Source organism: Rhipicephalus microplus, chromosome 1 (assembly GCF_043290135.1).
Source record: "Rhipicephalus microplus isolate Deutch F79 chromosome 1, USDA_Rmic, whole genome shotgun sequence".
NCBI classification, from domain to species: Eukaryota; Metazoa; Arthropoda; class Arachnida; order Ixodida; family Ixodidae; genus Rhipicephalus; species Rhipicephalus microplus.
Window position 1 is genome coordinate 141,151,963 of NC_134700.1, and position 12,758 is coordinate 141,164,720.

The 12,758-nt window shown below is 47.4% G+C and overlaps 1 protein-coding gene across 1 annotated transcript; it reads right to left on the minus strand.

Moving 5' to 3' along the window:
- Nucleotides 1–291: 291 nt before the first annotated feature.
- LOC142765778 (uncharacterized) lies at nucleotides 292–11,095 on the minus strand. Its single transcript, XM_075867433.1, has 6 exons — nucleotides 10,809–11,095; nucleotides 4,449–4,528; nucleotides 4,033–4,251; nucleotides 2,872–3,459; nucleotides 1,663–1,807; nucleotides 292–666 (listed from the first exon to the last, which is right to left on the minus strand). Exons 1-6 carry the CDS (start codon nucleotides 11,093–11,095, stop codon nucleotides 456–458), a joined length of 1,530 nt encoding a protein of 509 aa, XP_075723548.1. The 3' UTR covers nucleotides 292–455.
- Between the last annotated feature and the right edge of the window lie 1,663 nt (nucleotides 11,096–12,758).

Sequence of the window (12,758 nt, forward strand, 5' to 3'; positions counted from 1 at the left end):
TGCACCGTTTATGTTACATCGTTCGTCGGTCCCTACGCGTTGGCGCAAGCGAAGTAGACACAAGCTGACAAGCTGGCAGAATGGGCGTTTATTTTCAGTGTACGTTGCAATATAAAGACTCAAAGTAAAGAGGGAAAGAGAAACAAGGTAAGTGAAACAAGAGATAGAAGCTTTGGCTATAACTGAGAAAAAAACTTATAAGGGTTACACTTCAGTTACAACACTTCTCCATCAATAATATTTGGAGACGCTGCACTGGTTTCCGCTGTCGGGTTGAGCGCCGGAGTTCTGTGGTCACTGTGGGTTCCCTGGACATATGCTTTTCCTGGTCTTGGGTTGGGGATGATGACTGCAGCTGGTTTGGTGGCTCACCGAGTTCCGCCTTTACGTTTGGCCCTGATCAGGAAGTTTCTTGCGTAGTTCTCGACATAGGCATGTCGAGAACTACGCAAGAACTACGTGTCATGGTGGCGTTTAGCCGAGTCTCTCCTTGTGTGAACATAATCCACATGTCTCCGAACAAGGCCCTCTGGCGTCTCGACTGTCACTATCCTCGCTCCGTCGGCTGACTTCACCGTACCGGTCTTCCACTTTTCACCCTTGCCAAAGTTGCGGATGTAAACATTCGTGTCTGGTGCTAGGGTCCACTCATCTGATTCACTTGATCTTCATGCAATCCAGAGAGGAAAGCACGTGTCCAGACGAGATAGATTTTGGTAGCCCAGGAGAAGCTCCGAAGGAGACTTGCCCGATGCGAGGGGTGTTCTCCGGTAATTGAAGAGTAGTCTGCAAAGGCAATCTTCTAATCGGCCCTGGTTAATCTTCTTCAGCCCATCTTTCACGGTTCGAACAGCTCTCTCTGCAAGGCCATTAGACTGGGGATGAAACGCAGCCGTGCGCAGGTGAGTTATGTTGTACTTATTCAAGAAATCGGCAAAATCTTGACTTGTGAATTGCGTTCCGTAATCTCAAACAAGGGTGCACGGAATGCCGAACCTGCTGAACAAGCTGCGTAGGCAAGTTATAGTCGAAGATGTAGTCACCTGCTTCACTGGTACGGCCTCGATCCATTTGCTGTGAGCATCTACAAGAACAAGGATCAAGTTTTCATTTATTGGCCGCGCGAAATCTACATGTACTCTTGACCAGCTTTTCTGGCATGTCGGCCAGCTAACTGGCGGGGCAGATGCCGGCATTGGTCAATTTCGAATATAGTTTGTGCACTTCGCCGACGTTTTTTCGATGTCGTTGTTAATTCCAGGCTACCAGAAAGCCGACCAGGCGATTGCCTTCATCGCCGATGATCCTTGACGAGTTTTCGTGGAACATGTGCAACATTCTAAGCTGCGCGCTGTCTGGAATGACAACCCTACGGCTCCAATAGAGCAAACGGGGGCCAGCGAAAGCTCAAGTCTGTGGTTGAAAAAAGGGAGTAATCTTCACTCGAGTGCTTTAGCACTTGTAGGCCACCCATTCCTTGTGTACTGCACAACCTTTGCCAGCACTGGGTCGCTGGCGATTAGCGCCTGCAATTCCGTTGTCGAGACTGCACTCTCCTGTACGGATGCCAGGGCCAAAATGTACTCGGGTGGCTCGCCGTCCGCGGTTGGCTCTGACGTTTCTCGTGGTAACCTACTGAGGGCGTCCGCGTTCAGGAGCTGCTTGCCTAGAGAATAGTGCAGCTTGTAGCAGAATCCGCCCAAATACAGCGCCCAGCACTGTATACGAGCAGCTGCCAGCGGTGGAGTTGGCCGATTCGATCTCAGCAGGCCCAGGACCGGCTGGTGGTCCGTGACGAGTATGAATTCTCGGCCTAGAAGATAATCACGGAACTTCATTGCTCCAAATACCAGGGCTAATGCTTCTCGTTCAAGTTATGAATAACTTTGTTCTGCTTTCGCCAATGTTTTCGAACGGAACCCAATAGGCTCGTTCCTGTTCCCTTTTGTGTGAAAAAGCCCTGCGCTGATGCCTCTTTGCGATGCGTCGCACTCTAGTTTCAGCGGCTGTGAAGGGTCGTAGTGCACTAACACCCGTGCCTGCCGCAAACACCGTTTTGCTTTGTCAAACGCTGTTTGTTGTTTTTCTGTCCAGTCCCAACGTCTGTTTTTTTCCAGTAGCCTATACAATGAAAAGAGTACAGACAATATGTTCGGTAAAAACTTTGAGTAGAAACTGATCATGCCAAGAGACGAGCGAAGCTCAGCTACATTTTTCGGGCTGGGAGCATCAACGATTGCTTCGATATTTTTTTCTATTGGGTGCAGCCCTTGCTGATTCGATGGCCAAGATAAGTAACAGACGCCTGCCGAAATTGGCATTTATCAAAACGTAGTGTAACACCACCCTCCCGGAAACGTTGCGGAACGACTTTGAGCACGTCGTCACTTCCTGCTTTTTCGAACACCAAGACATCGTCCAGATAAGCTTGCGCGCCCGATAAGCCCTGCATAACAGTTTCCATCCTACGTTGAAATATGGCTGGCGCAGCGGCAATGCCGAAAGGTAATTTGTTGTAGCAGAAAAGACCTTTGTGCGTGGTAATTACGCACAACTGGCGCGATTCGTCATCCAGCGGAACTTGGTTATATGCATCCCTTAGATCTAGTGTACTGAAATGCTTGCAGCCGTTTAAGGACATGAACATGTCATTGATTACTGGCAATGGGCATTGCTCCAGCTCACATGCCGCATTTAAGGTGACCTCAAAGTCGCCACAAATCCTAACGGTGCCGTTCTTCTTAAGCACTGGTACAACGGGCGTAGCCCATTCGGAATGTGGCACCGGTGACAAAACGCCTAGTGCCACCAGCCTATCAAGCTCTTCAGAAACTTTGTCGCGTAGCGTGAAAGGAATAGAGCGGGCCTTACGGAACTTGGGTGTTACTCCCATCTTCAGCTGAAGGTGCGCCGCAGGTCCTTTGATGAGGCCTAGTTCCGAGCTTAAGACGTCTGCGAACTCAGAGATTACGTCCGGAAAGACCTGTGTGTTGGTAGACGGCTGTGCAGTCGGCGGCTCAGCTGAGAGGCCGAAAACAGGGGAGCCTGCGTCACTCAGAAGAAAAATTAGGTCTCGGCCACATAATCTTGGACCGCAGCAATCTAGCACTACCAAAGGGCATTCTACGGTTGCACCAACGTAAGATACCGGCAACAGGATCTCTCCAAGGACTGGCAATTTTCCCAAATAGCATGACAGCTCTATGCGTGATGGCTTCAGCGGAGGCCAAGCGTTCTTGTGCTGCTCAAAAACCTGACGTGACACGACGCAGACCGGTGAACCAGTGTCAATAAGGATTGATACGTCAACACCTCCCCACGTAAGGTTGCGCCGTATTGGGGGCTTCACAGTTTCCTCCCGCGTCGATCTTAGCGTCCAAATGTGCAGGCTATCATCAACGCCTTCATCTGTTTCCCCTTCGTTAACAACCAGGACTCGGCCGCGTGTTTCCGAGGATGCTTGTTGAGTTCGAGACTTTGCGGTTTGATCATTCTGGCATTTTCGAGGTAGATGACCGCGTCCACCACAACGATAACAATGCGCGTTATTCCAACGGCAGGCATTACTGTTATGTCTGACACTGCCACAACGCCCACATTGAGCGAGTACATCTTTGCTCGTGGAGGACTGCGCCTTCATTGTGGCACAGCTGATGCTTCGCCGGCCGTTTTACGGACATCATTGTATGCCGCTTCAGCTGCGAGGGCCATTGTTTCGGTGTCCTCTAACGTCATATCTTTCTTTGTCAGCATCTGCTTTTGCAGCGCACTCGATTTGATGCCGCACGCTATTCTATCCCGCAGCATTCGGTCGAGCATGGTATCAAAATTGCAGTTGTCCGCGATTCGGCGAATCTCAGTAAAGAATTCTTGAACAGACTCAACGTCCAGCTGGCAGCGGTTGAAAAAGCAGAAACTTTCTGCAATCTCAAGGCGCTTGGGATCAAAGAACTCGTCAAAGGCTTTCACGACGCCCTCGTATTCCAAAGAATTAAGCTTCTTGGGCGCTATTCTTCCTGATAGTGCGAGTACTTAAGGCTGCCACCAACAACGCCCGTTTCTTGGCTGACTCTGTCACTCCTGTTGCCTCAAAGTATGCTTCTGCCTTGATGACATACACCTTCCAGTTGTCTTTCTCGTCGTCGAAGTGCGTCAGTTGCTGGTGCACCATCGTCGTAGCTGACGTCCTGCTTGAATCCAGGGTTTTTCTTTCCAGTTCTTCGTCGTCACCGTTACATCGTTCGTTGGTCCCTGCGCGTTGGCGCAAGTGAAGTAGACACAAGCTGACAAGCTGGTAGAATAGTCGTTTATTTTCAGTGTACGTTGCAATATAAAGGCTCAAAGTAAAGAGGGAAAGGGAAACAAGGTAAATGAAACAAGAGATAGAAGCTTTGGCTATAACTGAGCCATAAACTGATAAGGGTTACACTTCAGTTACAACAGTTTACTTCCAGAGTTCTCGGCGATGGTAATCCAAGTGAGGCTCTCGATGAACGCTTCCTGGTTGATGCCATAAAGCTTCGTCGTGCTGCATTTGACAGTTTGCGATTTGAGCCAATGCGAGCAACCGCCGGCGCCTGTGCCACCATGCTGAATCTGCGGCCAGCTGGTTAAGGCACGTGGTTTGATCTAGTGCAGCCAAGGCTGTGAAGCGGCAAGCGGATTCAGTTTCGCGTGGCGGGAAAATCGGTATCGGAGCGATTACTGTGCGCCGGCCGCGCGGCGTGGTTTTCCGGCTAATCGGGCAGCGAAACGGGCCGGTTTCCAGAGAGTTTCACCGGTTTCGCTCTCTTCGAGCCCAAGTCTGAACGCGCCCTTCGAGAAGCTTGTGAGAACGACGTGCGCTAAAATGGTTTTAGACCGAGGAAAGGGTTTTATTACAGTGAAGCTTGTTTTCTCAATTTATTTTACACTTGTATATGTTCTGTCTGTAGCTGCTGGTACTAGCCCGTTCATTCGTTGACATTTAATGTAGAAAGTATAACGCGGTAAAACATTGTAGAATCATGCAGCGTGAAAAAATTATCTTCTTGCACATTTTCTCGATTGTTCTAAAAGTGCGAACGCCTCTACAATTTCTTTGTTCATGGGATCACTACGGCATTGTAACCTTAGAAAAGTGATTACAACGGGCACGTTGCGCTATGCGTGCGACTTTAATATGCAAGCATGTACAAAGCTTAACGCCTACGCGGGCACCACCCGCTCCTTTGGTGTAGTGGATATGGTGCTCGACTGGTGTTGTGTGATCAAATGCCGGCCTTGGTGGCCGTTTATTTACGTGCAGAAAAATGAATTTCAAACAGGCTAAATTTTCGAAGCCCTCCGTTTCCGGAGTCTCTCGTAATCCTATAGTGGTGATAAAATATACCCTAGCTATTTTTGGAGTTTTAAAAATGCACCCTCCAGATCTTCCATTAACACCCTAACAACATGCATATTGACATCATTTTGGCATCTACAACAAATTTGTTGAGTGTATATGCAAAGAAAGGGTGTTAAACCATGTAAGAAAGGTGTAAATATAAAAATGCCCTTTTTATGTTCTTGATGGTGTAAAAAGTTTACTGTGTATATAAGGCTTAGTGCTCGTTCTTGAAGTTGTATTATTTCTCTCCGTTTCTGTGTGTCTGTCCTTTTCAAAGAATTACAAAACACATGCTACTCTAGTCGAGTGATCATTCTTGCAGCTGTCATATATTTTGACCGATTTCTTTTAGTTTTTCAGAAAATAAATATTACGAGGAATTCAAGACGTCAAAGACACCTTTGTAACTTTTCGGTTCTTGTTTAGCGTGTCTACATCTAAATAGGGGTAGAACTTCTGTATATTTTAAGCAATACGCACCGCTACGTGCTGCCTAATATTTTGTGTCAAGGGCATGCCTTGTTTTTAATTGTTTGAGCCTTATTATTTTTAAGGCACGGCTAGAGCATCACTCCACTAATGAGCAGTAGTGCACTAGAAGCAAACGGGAAAGAACGAAAAATAACTCTTGCTCAAGAAAACCTGTCAGAAATCCAGGCTGTGTACGTTGGGACGCTTCGTAGTTGCACATCGTCCCAGTACCCTAACGGTATCTATAGATATGTCAGTGGCGTATCCAGGGGGTGGTGCACCAGGCCCATGGCGCCCCTCTGAACTTGTTTGCGCCATGGCTCAGAGTGACAAATTACCATTTCAAGGTGCTCCCCCCCCCCCGCTAAATCTCCCCATCGCAAAAACAATTTCTACCTACACACCTGCATACGTGGAAATTAGCCAGGAACACGTCGCTTACACTGACCCGTGACCGAATCTCATTTTTATCGGCAACCGCGTCTGCGAACCGCTTAACGAGCTCAATGAAGGCAGTCGAGAGAAAAGAAACTCTCATGCATCAGCACCGTGGTTTTTTTAACGTCATCATTTAAACTCGGTCGCTGCCTTTTTACTCGAACTCGCTATCTTGTTCACCGCTACACGCTTCATCGGGCTGATTGGTTTTATTTCGTTCATATTGTAATTTAATTCTTATTCATGCTGGTAAGCTACCAAAGAAACGCTTCGATTTAGTTTCTGCAAGCTCGGCGCTGTGATTACGATATGTCGTTAAAACGCTGTTCGCTCTTTTAAAGTCACCCACTTCCTGTTTTCATTTAAGCTTCACTTCCCTCTTTTGCCTCATTGCAATCCCTCTTTCCACGTGCGCAGACAGCGTGTATTGTTTGTAAGTGCCACCAGCCCGGTATATGCCAAGAAGCTAAGGAGCCATGAAACCCGATAAAGCACTCATCGACTGCTGGCACCATTACCACTACTGCTGTTGCCGCCTGTAAGTTCTTATTCGGTCACTTGGGACATTGGGGTAAGATGAGAGAACAGAAGAGTTCAGAAACCAAACCAACACAGCTATATAAAAACAGTGTGAAGAAAAAAGTTGAGATGTACTTCCTTTCTTGTAAGGAGCCTTAATTGTATTATTTATTATAAATATTTCTTTTGTGTCGTTCATGCTTTTGCATATTAGATGAAAATTGCTCAATTTCTTTCTTTTCAAATGTATTCCTCCTTGGTACTTAGTAATTCTGTCACAAATTTCTCCTTGTCGCATTTATGTATGTATATATATATATATATATATATATATATATATATATTAGCACTACGAATTGGCGATGACGGTATTGTGTTATTTTAAAACGTATGTGTCTGCGAATTTTGTGTCCCCTCATTCAAAAGCAGAATGAAATTTGTATCTTTTGTTTTACTTCACCTAAGCAAATGTATGGGTGGAGGGACCTTAGTCAGACACAGGTAATCTGCCTTTATACCCTTAAACGTAGGGAATCATTGTTTTTGTCTGAATAAACAATGAATGAATGAATGAATGAATGAATGAATACTCAACCTGGTGCTTGTACTGGTATTTCAATTTTCCCTGGTGTCTTTGTACACTAGCCACGCTGCGTGACCCCAAAATTCAAATAATTGAATCCGACGGGCTTTCTGTTCTAAACTTTACCTTCCGTGAAGGGCTTATTATGGTCAAGTTTGGCTGCACAAAAGAAATGCGTAAAGTTAGCAAGCACTTACATTTTAAGCCCTAGTTTTAAAGAGCTCGTTTCCAGGAATACTAGCCTCGGTGTCGGCTCCGTTGGGTTCGTTCTGAGTGAAACATCAAGGCCCGAATTCTAAAGACGTCTTTTCTGTAAGTGTGTTTTCTTAATGGTCAGCCGACTGCGTAATCGATACGTCGGCATGTTTGCTGGCTGAAATGCTCTTATACAAACATTTCTAGCATAGGATGGTTTTGTGAATACGAGCCCTGCTTTGTCTGTGAGCAAAAGTTTCAGATAGATGCGATTGAGGTAGATGTAAACAAAAAACTACAAAATCTTTTATGAGTATTCAACGCATAACTACTTTAGTGGCAGACAGGTGTTCTGCAACATAATCTTGCTTATGCTTGAAAATGATTCACCAAAAGAGGAAGACCTACAAGAATTGATGTAGCCGCAAGCTGTTTATTAGGGCATGTAATAGTGCCTAGCAGAAGTGTAGAACCACACACAGCATAAAAATGCGTGAACTGCGGTGTGGTTGGTTCAGAGGCGCTGTAAACGCATAGTGCACAGTGTTCATCATTGGCTATTATCAGCAGAAAAATCAACACAGTGTGCAGCTGCACAGGCATGCTTGTTTAAGGCATTTCTTAAAGATCACAGATCCCTGATGAAGAATGCAGATATTGAGACCACAGCAATAGAACTAGGAGCAAGGGGCACACCACAAGGGGCAGTGATTTCACCAATGCTGTTCGATATTGCCCTGATTGGACTGTAAAAGAAATGATCGAGCACCGAAAGATTGAAGCACAGCATCTACGCGGACGATATTACCATCCGGTACACCGCTGAAAGTGAGGGGCAGATTGAGAGCGCCCTGCAAGAGGCGATTGACACCGTAGAAGAGTACCTTCGTCGTTCTAGGCTCAAATAAGTCAGAACTTTTGCTGTATCGGACTACACCTCGGGGACCTAAACCAAGGGGACGGAAGCCGTTAAAGCAGATAGACATCCACCTCCGTACAAATGAAGGGGATGCCATCCAGAGGGTCGACTCCACCAAAGTCCTAAGCATGCTGATAGAGTATATCGGCGCTAACTGCAAATATATAGCCAAGTTAACTTGGAAAACGGGCAGCGCGGTGCACCTCATACGAAGAGTGGCCAACATAAAAAATGGGATCAAGAAAGACAACCTCATTAGGTTTATGCACGCGTTTGCTTTAAGCAACTTCACGTACGTGGCAGCAATGCACGATTGGTTTAGAGCAGAGTCCGAGACACTGAATTTGCTCCTCAGGAAAGTTATCAAGAAGGTCCTGGGCCATCCATACATACCTGCACTGAGTGTCTACTTGAGCTTCGCATTCACAACACGCTCGAAAAAATAGCAGAAGCCCAAGAGAGAGCACAGTTTGCAAGCTTATCTCCAACAAGGTCGGGGAGAATGATTCTGCATGAACTGGGCTAACACCCAATGACAATTAGACGCAAATACAATGATATAGCCGACATTATCTGGGAGAATATCACAGTATCTCCTATACCACGAAACATGTATCCAGAACACATCGGAAAAAGAGTAGCGAGGGCCTGGACTATACTTCGTCGTGTCTCAAACGAGGAACGAGGGGTCCTATTTGATGACGCCGCTTCCTACACCAATGGAAAAGCGTTTGTAGCAGTGGTGGTCGATGGGGCTGGCCATGTCGTCCACTCAGCGATGGTCAGGACGAAAGACCCAATCATTGCGGAACAGGTGGCCATCGCCTTAACACTCAAGAGGGATAACATTGAAGCCATCTACAGTGATTCCATGGCAGCACTACGGGCCTTCGCAAAGACTATGGTCTCAGGACACACGCTGGACTACTACATAGCAAGAACATAACGCAACATCTTCTGAGTTGGTTCCCAGCTCACCTTGCACAAATCAACGACTCCCCTACCAATCTCAATGAAGTAGCACACGAGGTGGCGCGAGACCTCTCCAACCGCGCCTCCCCGGGGTTGCGTTCCACTGATGAAGGGAATAACCAGGAAATTCTTACAACATATAACGATCTCTCTAAACAATTCTACCTGTCTAGAAGGATTTTCCCTCCACCTCACAAAAATCTAACCCTGCCCCAAGCACTTACATTAGGGCTTTTGCAAACGCAGACATACCCTACTTTGAAAGTGTTACACATCTTGTACCCTGACCTGTACCTAAAGAATCTTTGTCCTCAATGTGGGGAAATAGCTTAATTAGAACATAAGCTCTGGCAGTGTAACAAGTTCATTCATTTATCAAACATTACCTCTGCCAGATGGGAGGCGGCAATCCGCAGCTCGTCCTTGGCAGATCAGCTGTCGACTGTCCACCAAGCTCGTGAGGCGGCTGACGAGCTCGGCATCTCAGTCCCCACGTGAGAGCTGCCCACAACACATTATTCTGTGTTTTGGAAGACCCAAAAAAGTTAGCCAATCCAATCGAAAACAAAAGAAAAGTGTTCAAAGTCACGAGGCGCGCATGACGTATTTTCTTTGCCCCTGCCATATGTGTATGATCTTCAAGTGAAATCATTTCATGGCTACATGGAAAAGCGTTTCAGGGACCCTTCAATATTTGCCTTCACCTGGTACTCTACGCTACAAGGCAATGCCTGTTCAAACATGCAAAGTCCCTAAGACACGCAATTCAAGGGTTCCGGGGGAGAGAAGTGGCTCTTAAAATTGGAACAGAAAAGTGAACCCCGCAACTGTCTACAGCTAAGTGTGACACCTCTGTGTGGTTCACATGGAAAGCGCAATGGGGGGTAATAGACTTGAGCGGAGAGAGGAAAGAGAAAAGAGAGAGCGAGCGAAGACACCGCAAAAGAAGTGCGGAAGCACAGATCTTCAAACAAAATCATGGGACGCGAATGCTCTTTTTTGACAGAAGCGGACGCAGTCCGCGTCTGTCAACAAAGCCTAGCAGCGTTGAAATGGCTAGTTTGATATGGGCGCGGCCACTGTTCAGGAACAAGAGCTGCTCAGTTATTGTCCGAGGCAGGCCGAGAGCTCCGTACGTTGCGAGCATCACTTGTCTGCTCGCGTCACCAGCCGGACAATGAAGCTAAAGGTGGTCCGAAGTCTCCAGGTCGCCGCAGTCCTACAGTATGAACTGCCATGACCAGAGTGCCAGTGTTTTCGCGCGGTGGTTTAGTTGTCTTCTGGTGAGAAGACGGAAAATAAAACCGTGACCTCTTCTTGGTAATCCCTTGCAAGGGAGCCACCGCGGCGGCTTTCCAGCTGCTACGCGAGGGTTGGTATGACACTCCCGCCAGTAGCGGGCAGTGAGGAGACAGCCGGCATCCGCAGAGCACACGAAGATGGTGCCCCCGGTGTTGGGGTCGTGCGCAACCGTCGCGGCACAGTCGGCCACCTTGTTTCCAGGTATTCCGGTGTGGGAAGGTATCCAGTGCAGCGAAACGTCGCAGCCAGTTTGCTGCACGACGTGTAGCTTCCGGGCAACTCTCTTTGCAAGGTTGTTGCCATCTTTCTCGCGGGAGATCGCAGCCATGGCCACCCGGGAGTCGCAGATGATGGCTCCAGCGCTGATGGGTGCCCACTTACCCAGGAAATTGGCTGCCAAATTTATAGCGGCGAGTTCCGCCACAGTGGAAAAGGCGAGGGAGGGGAGGCGGCACTTGAGAACCTCGCCGACTGATGGAACAACGCAGGCGGTGGCCGTGAAGCCGTCGCGAAGCACTGATCCGTCGACGTAAACAGCCGGCTGTTCAGCTATTCTTAACAGACGGTGGAGCACTCCTGCTACATGGCTGCCAGCGAAGTGCGCGCCTTCACTTTGATGCCGCCATTGGTCTTGGTGGTCCCCAGAGGGATGTGGCGGTATGGTGGGGTAGCCAGCAGGCTGGGGTACTGCGGGTCTGGCACAACCGTCAAGAGCTTACTCACCCGCTTCCCCATGAGTGAGTGAGGCAGAGCGTATAGCCTGTTGACGAGTAGCTGCCCCTGCCTTGTGGTTTTTCCGACGCAGTACATGTTTTAGTACCGGCAAGATACAACTGTTATATACCTTCCACTTGAGGGATAGTTGCAATGTACCTGTCATAATTTGACAGTGCTTGCCAAATGTACTCCACCCCATTCTTATTCTTCTAGTTACTTCAATCTCGTGGTTTGGCTCCGCAGTTATTACCTGCCCTAAATAGACATAGTCTTTTACAACTTGAAGTGCACTATTACCTATCTCAAAGCTCTGCTTTTTTCCGAGGTTGTTGTACATTACTTTCTTTTCTGCAGATTATTTTAAGACCCACTTTCTGCCCTCCTTGTCTAACTCCGTAATCATGAGTTGCGATTCGTCCCCTGAGTTACTCAGCAATGCAAAGTCATCAGCAAAGCGCAGGTTACTAAGGTACTCTACACTAACTCTTATTCCTAACTGTTCCCATTCTAGGCTTCTGAAAACCTTCTGTAAGCACGCGGTAAATATCAATGGGGAGATTGTGTCCCCCTGCCTTACACCCTACTTGATTAGTATTCTGTTGCTTTCTTTATGAAGCGCTATGGTAGCACTTGATCCCCAGTAGATTTTTTCCAGGATGTTTATATTGTGGCTAGGTGAAAATAACAGAATACAGGACGACGGTGCGACCAGAAAAAACGAGGTCCGTATTAACAGAACAAAAGAGCAGCCGATTCGACTTCTTCTTCCTCGGAGGAACCGTGGGTGCTGTCCACGCTCATCACTTCATCGTCCTCTGTCTTCTTGCCCGGCCTTTAGCCGTGACATTAGCCTCCCATTTAAGAAAGCATCGTCCCGATGCTTTATAATCAAAGCGATTTGTACTCGTTAGAAACGCATGAGTTCATTCGGAGAAATAAGGCTTCATGTGTACCACGTGCATAACTTCTGGAGCATACCTTCGACGCCTTGAAGAGTGCGCAGTATCAGGAACAACCTCATAATTAATGTCACTGAGACGTCGCAGAACTTTATAGGAACCGAAGTACCGTCTTAACAGTTTTTCTGAGAGGCCACGGCGCCGAATAGGTGTTCATATCCAAACTTTCTCTCCTGGCTTGTAGGATACTGGTCGGTGACGAAAGTTGTATCATCTTGAATCGTAGTCCTGCTGGCGACTAATACGTAGGCGTGCAAGTTGTCGGGCTTCTTCGGCCATCTGAGTGATATAATCAGCATCCGTTTCAGCGTCTTC